Genomic DNA, 8,173 nt, shown 5'->3' on the forward strand with positions numbered 1-8,173 from the left:
TTCTATAATTATAGCTTTATTTTTTTTATACACGTCTCTCAATAAACACAAAGTAACAGTAACATAACTGTTAGTTGATTCCACTCAACAATAAGTTGGGAAATTACAACTAACAGTTATGTTACTGTTGCTGTGTGTTTGCTGGGAATGTTGGGCTTACTATCAATATGTCACCTAACCTAACTCAAGAAGGAGGGCTCTCGACCCACACGTACGTTACGATGTACTTGTGAGCGTGCGATCCGCTCGAAGATTGTTCAGAGGATTGTTGAGCGTATCAAAAACGGCGGATCGTCCGTGATTGGTCGACGAGTTGATACGCCCGATACGCGCGTATCGCGATACGCGCCATGGGACGGCACCCTTACGACATCCAATGTAGACCCAGCCTAATCGCGTAAGGCGACGCCAGCGCTACAAGTGGCAAAATTTTGCACCAGTGTACCTGCGACTGGCAGCGAGAACCACAGATAATATAGCGAGAACGAATCTTCGAAAGGCGCGAGTGACCCATGAGTCCTACTAACGTATGTAAAATCCGTTTTAAAAAAGTTTTTTTATAAATATGTTTCTTAACTCGTAATATAAATGTTTTTAAATGTTTGAAGTCGATAAGTGCGAAAATGAGTCTAAGAAGTGCAGAAGGGGTTATGTTGTCGCTTCGTCATCGCCAACCTGTCGATTACTTCGGAGGGGAAGACTCAAATGAGGAAGATTCCGTTGAAGAGGAGAAGCACCACACGTCGGAAGAAGAGTGCAACGATTTCTGCGACAGCTACGACGATGAAGCTGACTCCGATGAAGAAGCCGAATCAGAGCAGCCTGCTGACGAGTCTACACTACCTGGCCGCAGGAGGACCTTTGTTCATGGGAAGAATGGTTACAAGTGGTCTACTAAACCTGCTAAAACTCGAGGACGACCTTCTACGCCGACACAACACTTACCAGGTCCCATCAAAGAGGCATTGAACGCCCGAAAGCCTATTGATGTATGGAGTTTACTTTTCACTGACGAAATGCTCGAGAATATTGTGCTCCACACTAATGAAGAAATTCAACGTCGCACTGACAATCTGGTACCGTGTACTTATAATGGAAAATTAGACTTGGTCGAATTGAAAGCTTTTATAGGTGTACTATATTTTGCGGGGGTTCGTAAACAAAATAAGGTGACTCTGGACGAAATGTGGTCTTTGGAATTCGGTAGCAATTTTTACATGAGTGTCATGTCAGCTAAACGTTTTGAATTCATCGGAAAAGTGTTGAGATTCAATGATAAAGAAACCCGCAATGAAAGAAAGGCAACTGACAGGCTAGCCCCGATAAGAGATTTGTGGGAGACTTTCATCTCCAAATGTCGCGATTATTATACTCCGTCGAACAATGTGACTATTGACGAACAATTGCTAGAGTTTCGCGGGAATTTTGGCGCGAGAGTGTATATCAAGAGTAAACCAGCTCGTTATGGTCTAAAAATCATTAGCATGAATGACGCTAAGACTCATTACATGTATAACGCCATTCCATATACTGGTCAAGTAACTTCTGATAGAAATGAACTATTACCCGAGTATTACGTTCGCGTTTTATGTGAGCCAATTTATCATACGAACCGTACCGTAACCTTCGATAATTGGTTTACCACCATCAGAATTTGTGCGAAAATGCGCTCCGAGTTCGGACTTAATACCATAGGGACAATCCGAAAAAATAAACCTCAAATTCCTCCATCATATGTAAGACCAGCGTCGATCGGACTTGCACGTTATGCATATAACAGGGACGAAAATATTACCCTCGTATCATTTTGCCCGAAAAAAAATAAAGTCGTTCTTCTCGTGTCAACTTTGCATAACAAAGGTGTAGCTGGCGAATCTGGTAAGCCAGAAATTATGGAATATTATAACAAGACCAAAGGCGGAGTGGGCACCTTCGATCAAATGATAACGTTGAAAAGTTGTGCCAGAAAAACAAACCGATGGCCGATGCGATTCTTCTTCGGCATGTTAGATCAGGCCGGCGTAAATTCCGCAATTTTGTACAATTTTCTTCAACACCACGATGGCTTAAGCAGGTCAGATTTCTTAAACGCACTGTGTATCGCTCTCGTTTGGCAGCACTTACAGCGCCGTGCTACCCTCTCGGCACTTCATAAACATGTGAAATCCAATATTTTGTGTATATTGGGTAAAAGGAATGAGCCTGTCGAAAATAGCGACAGAATGCCAAAAAGAAAAAGGTGTCACTTCTGCCCAACCAAAACAGACAGGAAAACGTTCTTCTGCTGTTATAAATGCAAAGAACCGGTTTGTGACGATCATCGACTTGCGTGCTGTCCAGAATGCTTGTAAAATTTCAAATGATGTAACATTATGTTATTAATTACCTATGTAATTTTATGTTAATTTCATATAAATGCCAATACTTGACAACTTACCTACAGAGTAATAAACTTTCAAGTAGGACCCTCGAAACTAAACAATATACATATGTGAACATGCCTAATGCGGGTCAACAGGGCAAGATGTAGGTAGCCCGACTTGTAGATCTTCAAATCTTTCTGAAAAATTGTGAATTTTTATACCGTTTCTTTCCACATTAGTACTAGCGCCGAATTGTTTTTCCGGACATAACGCAGTTTGTCTTTAAACGTGGAATAATTGTCGTCAGCAGATTCACGTATTCGATTTGATAATCATTATTTATTTCAAATGCAATTCGCATTTTTCTGATGCTACATTAGCAATCAGTATTCCCCCCTCTCCCCATTTTCCCGTCCTGTAAATTAATTTTGCAAAATATCGTAAAATTAAGGACGAGGAATTTATTTAGATAAAATGACGGGATATGTGTATATATGACTTTATATTGTATACAACTCCAAGATTCGTTATACGAAATAAGCTGCCAGTTGTGCCATTTTATCCTTGGGCGGTTTAGGTTTGCCTCGATTACGACTCTTGGCATGGCCGCGACCGCGTGTGACGACTGGCTTTGATGCCACCGCGCGATGCTTTTCTACTAACGCAGCGAAAGCTGGGGTACAAAACACACAGCCGGACATCTCGGTCACTTCGTTGGGCAGCTTGCTCTTGTCCTGAAATCAAATAGGATACGATCGACGTCGCGTACACGAGTACAATCGTACGACGACGAAAATTATATCTCTCCTCACCTGTTTGTATTCGACGGTTACTAATTGTGCGCCGCAATCACACGTATCTGTGTCGACCGTCACCTTATGCGCGTTTTCAAACAGATGGATAATAACGTCGCAACGATTACATCCCAATTTCCACTTGGGAGCGGCCGATGGGTCGAGCACAAGTATACCTAGATCGCATTCCAAACAACTGGACAAGCCGTTCGAGTTCATACCGTGCGGGCACGTCGGATGCGTGCACGAATTGCAACCGCTCAGTCCTTTCTTCATATCCCTAAAGTTGAAAGAACATTCAGCACACACTCCCACAGACTATTACTACGTACCCGGATGGTCATGTACGTACCTGAACGGTGGATTGTTATAACAGTATGGACAAAATGTGTAACTTTTCCCTCGTGTTCCGGTTGACCATGAGAGCAACTCAAAGTCGTCCAATGGACACTTTAACTCTTTGTATATTCGTATGTTTCCATTTTGTGGCAAATTGTAAGTTTCATTGCAATGTGCGCAATGCATTCTAGACGGCTTAGTTTGTATGTATTTCATATATCGACGGCACTTACCACATCTGTAACGCACGAGATAAGAAGAGTGACTAAACATGTAGGGCGTTTATACAAAAAAAAAAGAAAAGCGAAAGATCATTCATCATACCTAGAGTGTGCTTTGCCGGACGCCGATAGCGGAGAGAACGAAACTTCAAACAGCTGATCCATAGCTTCTATACTTTGTACGAAATAGTGGAATTTTTGTTTGAAAATCTCTACGGTATGTTGTAATACAGCATGAAAGTCAGCTCGACCTAATGCTATTAGGTTTAGTTGTTCTTCCACGGCAGTTCTCATTGTGGGCAAAACTAATTCAGGATCTATCTAATAAAAGGGTGATACATATGTGTATTTTGTCAAAGTTTAGCAAATTTTTTGCATCGTGTCGAGGAATCAAAACTAAAGATACCTTCTGATATCCATGGACCAAAACGATACCAAGAGAAGTAGGTATTAATTTTCTGCCCGCTGCGACAGTAACGTAATTTCTAATGCAGATATTATTTATATGCACAGGAATCGAAGCGTCTGTCCCGATACCATGTTTTTCCATGAGAGATATTAATTCTGCCTCTGTTAAATAATCCGGCGGTTGTGTGTAACATTCGACTAGTTTTGCCTGTAACAACAAAGACATTTTTACGTCATTGCGGACAGAAGAAATCGAGTAGGCAGGTAAATAGGTATTAAAACATCTTTTACCTCTTGTATATTTACTTTCTCGTCGGGTGTGAATTTCGGCAGAGTATCACTGCTGCCGAGTGTTTGCCAAGTAAGAATACTCGTGTATCCAGGACTCAACAGGCTGTGACCAGTTACTGTAAATATTTCCATGCCTACCTCAAACTTTACCGTAGTACTCAGATATCTACAATCCCGTGCCAGCTATTCGAAATGGAGAAAGTAGAGAAAATATATATTAGTAGTGAACCCATATACAGCACACAAATGTTGAATCAACATCTCAGAAACGTTCCATTACAACATTGCAATATTACATCAATGTTACGAAATGTAGATTCAACGTTGAAAAGATATTACAAAAACATCTAATGTCCGCTGAATTGTAATGTCTTGTAAACGTTACAATTCAACATTCAGAAAACATTGTTAAATTATATTGAGTTAGCATTGGTCGCGTTTAGTAGAATATTTTTACAACTGTTGGAAGTGCTGAAATTAAATTATTCCACTAAAATAACAATCCAATCTTAGCTCAGAAAATGTCTGACCCTTGCAAAAACATTATATATATATACACATTTCATAATTATACATTTTTTAAGTATCTATTTGAGTGTCAATAAAATAATAATTTATTCAAGATTATTTTAACGTTTCAGCAACATTATTTTAACTTTCTGTGCTGTATGGAGAAGCCTCGAAATCTTACCAACATCTCAATATGGAACATACCGTAGCGATAAAATGTCGCGTTATATAATCGTACAATCTCCACGAGTCACCATCGAGTTCGTTTCGAGTTGCATGTTTCATGGGTGTTATAGGCGGATGATCGCCTGCATCGTGGCCTTTCTTTGGTCTATTAATTCCAGCCGTTATTATCTTGCGAACTTCCTCGCCCCATTCCGGGCTATTCTGCTGTTGTTTCAGTGTTGAACTTGAATAAAACAAAACGATCGTGATACATGTACATGTGAGCTATGAAACTGTTAGGTAATTAATTAGGAATTAGATAACAATCTCACAGGAGATCAAAATTTTCAGGATACGACGTAGTCTCCGTTCGAGGATAACTTATGTATCCTTGAGTATAAAGTCTCTCCGCAATTTGCATAGCGTGTTGTGGACCCATTCCCAATCCAGAACTCCCGACTCGCATCAATTCCACCGTGTTTAGCGCTATAGGCCGCGACTTGGACTTTTCCGTGCTTTGTACACTCACTACGCTATACACAAATTTAGTTTGAACGATGTAGTCTCTCCGTACTACGCACCAATTGTGCGAGATTCGTAAATACGCAAGACACAACTCACGTGGCTTGATCGTGTTCCTTAACGTGGCTTAGAAACATGGTTGCGACTTCCTTGTCGAAAGAACGTACACGATTCCAACTTAATACAATATCTTGGCCATCGGACGACTTGACAGTTACCTAGAAATAATGAGACGTACATATTATTTATCTCAAATCAAACCGATTAAAAAGCACAACATATAGTCACACACTTGCAACACCCAATATGGATCTGGCTTAAAAGTCTGAATTTCGTCGTGTCTCTGTACACAGAAGCCCAACGTCGGCGTTTGGCACGGACCGTAAGAAATAAGAGATACATCTAAGTCTCCATATTTGCCCTAAAAATATCATAACAGACACATTCATATTGTCCTGGTCTAATTTCACAAATTAATCAATTTCAAACACAACAACGTAAAGAGAGTGGCATACTTGGAAGAATTTTGTTTGATATCTTGTAAATGCACAGCCTATTCGCAGATCTAACTCCTGACGCGCATCAACGCTCTTGGCCTCGTTTTCATTGGGCTTTATCAGATTATTCAAAGCAGATTTTATATCTTTCTCCGTAATGGCAGAGAATCGCGCGCGCCATATATCCTATCGAATAGAAAACTGTTTAATAAAACCAAGTTTAAATCAATCCATAAAACCATCCTATCAAGTGACTCAGTCTTCTATGGTGTACAATGTGCGAGCTTACATTTACAAGTAACTTTCTATGCATTCCTTGCTGCACTGCGTTTATCACTTCGAAGCAAATATTTTCACCTTCCTTATCGCAATCAAGCCATAATACTAAATAATCACAATGCGCTCCTTCTTTGGCCAAAAAGTATGGAATTTTTAGCTTCGGCACCGCTTCTTTTTTCTCCGTCGAACAGGAGAACAATTCTGCCTGAGGTAGAAAAAGCAATCTAGTTATTGCTGTACAGAGTAAAGCTGGTGGCAGAGAACGATCCGTAAACGCTTAAGACTGGCTCAGTCGTAGACGTAGGGCAAGGCAGAGAGAAACGTAAGTCGTGAAAGGTTTTTGTAAACGACTTACGTTTCTCTCTGTCCTTGCCCTACGTCTACGACTGAGACAGTCTTAAGCGTTTACGAATTGTTCTCTGCCATCAGCCTAAGGAGTAAAAAAAACAAAAGACTGTAATTTGATCTTACCGGATCTACTTTGTCCCAGTTGTTGTATTTTCCAATAAAATCCAGCGTCATGACGTGTCCACATACAGAGGTCATTTTAAAATTTACAGTCTCGGTCTTGAATTGACCTACCCATTCGTGGACGGAACAAGAGCCGTTCAGTCCTGGAGAGAGAGATAAGGGAAAGTAGGTTCAGTTTCCAGGCAATTGTAATTGTCAACGCACCTTTCCTGGTACTACATCGTCCATTGCTCAATATACTGGCCAGAGATGCCGCCAAAGAAGGCTTCTCGGCCACCATCAACGCGGTTTTCATTTTGACGCGGTGTCTTCTTCACACGCCGTTGCAATTGACTTGGATAACTTGACTCAGCTTCGCTGAAATGTACAACGCGGTTTAAACATCACGTTTAACGTTACACGCCGGACTTGGGCTCGGCGCCGTTTCGATTCGAGCTATTTGCGAGTTGCCGACAGAATGTCCCAAAGTCGAAGTTCTAACCCGCTAGACGGCTCATCGGAGTCGGATTCCGACTTTTCGACTGAGAAATCACTTTGCTCCGGCCCAATCTCGAACCAATCTCAATTCCAAACTCCAACCGCGACTGACGACAACTCGCAGGAGTCACAGGCCCATCAGCCCATGGTGTGATGAAGCCCTCATGCGCGATTTTCCTGACGCATGCGCAGCCCCAACTTATAATTCAAGAGAAGCGTCTCACGAAAATGTTGGCCGTTTTATCATAATACAACGGGATATACCTTGTGTTATGATAAATATATTGAAAAGGTCCAGGTTCAAACCCTGGCCGAGGTGATATTCTTTTCGCAATAAACTTAGAATAGAATATTTAGACACTGCCACCCCGTCGCGGCTCCGAGTCCTTTGAATTCTTTGAAATTTGTGTTTAACACATACGAGCCATACTAATTTATTTATATTAGTTGCTTTCCTTTTACATGAAAACTCAGACATATCTCACCTGTGACGTCATAACTCAGTTGAATGCGTGTTCCTTTTGATTCTTGAGAAGTGAGATTCAACCAGATTTAACTGAGTTTTTGCTCTTTTTGCGCACGATCAAGACCGTGTGCTTTTAGTGAGTTTAATAGACTCACATTAATGGCGTCATATCTGAGTATAAAATACATAACTGAGTGACTCAGGATGTGTTCGAAAATGGATTTAGTTACTGCCAGTGAAAACAGTATAGTTGGTAGCAATGAAAATTACTGGTGCTGCGTTTTTCGCACGCCAGTAAAGTCAGTAAGGCTGGGTCTACATTGGATGTCGTAAGTCGAATAATGAACTGTGATTGGTCAATTTCCCAGCC

General features: G+C 41.0%; 2 protein-coding genes across 3 annotated transcripts; one reads left to right on the forward strand and one right to left on the reverse strand.

Annotated features, from left to right (window-relative positions):
* The first annotated feature begins 424 nt into the window (after positions 1-424).
* LOC105557862 (piggyBac transposable element-derived protein 4-like) lies at positions 425-2,434 on the forward strand. The gene is made up of 2 exons (XM_012005236.1): positions 425-527; positions 609-2,434. Exons 1-2 carry the CDS (start codon positions 513-515, stop codon positions 2,349-2,351), a joined length of 1,758 nt encoding a protein of 585 aa, XP_011860626.1. The 5' UTR covers positions 425-512; the 3' UTR covers positions 2,352-2,434.
* Positions 2,435-2,846: 412 nt separating this feature from the next.
* On the reverse strand, positions 2,847-7,514 carry LOC105557863 (DNA topoisomerase 3-beta-1). Of its 2 annotated transcripts, XM_012005238.1 has the most exons (15): positions 7,342-7,514; positions 7,065-7,217; positions 6,861-7,003; positions 6,400-6,594; positions 6,129-6,296; positions 5,906-6,034; positions 5,713-5,831; positions 5,424-5,624; positions 5,131-5,335; positions 4,417-4,599; positions 4,124-4,333; positions 3,821-4,038; positions 3,510-3,734; positions 3,176-3,437; positions 2,847-3,097 (listed from the first exon to the last, which is right to left on the reverse strand). In XM_012005238.1, exons 2-15 carry the CDS (start codon positions 7,153-7,155, stop codon positions 2,891-2,893), a joined length of 2,556 nt encoding a protein of 851 aa, XP_011860628.1. In that variant the 5' UTR covers positions 7,156-7,217; positions 7,342-7,514; the 3' UTR covers positions 2,847-2,890. The 2 variants fall into 2 exon arrangements, with proteins under 2 accessions (XP_011860628.1, XP_011860627.1); XM_012005237.1 differs by having other exon boundaries at positions 7,065-7,514.
* Positions 7,515-8,173: the final 659 nt, after the last annotated feature.

This window comes from Vollenhovia emeryi, unplaced genomic scaffold (assembly GCF_000949405.1).
Source record: "Vollenhovia emeryi isolate VEMERY1.0 unplaced genomic scaffold, V.emery_V1.0 DF939410.1, whole genome shotgun sequence".
NCBI classification, from domain to species: domain Eukaryota; kingdom Metazoa; phylum Arthropoda; class Insecta; order Hymenoptera; family Formicidae; genus Vollenhovia; species Vollenhovia emeryi.

Bases quoted from the DNA above. Each gene is read 5' to 3' on its own strand.
- LOC105557863 (XM_012005238.1), bottom strand. From the start codon at position 7,155: ATGAAAACCGCGTTGATGGTGGCCGAGAAGCCTTCTTTGGCGGCATCT. The intron at 7,004-7,064 runs GTGCGTTGACAA...CTCTCTCTCCAG, and splicing joins ACGATGTAGTACCAGGAAAG to GACTGAACGGCTCTTGTTCC. The intron at 5,625-5,712 runs GTGAGTTGTGTC...ATTTGTGTATAG, and splicing joins AAGGAACACGATCAAGCCAC to CGTAGTGAGTGTACAAAGCA.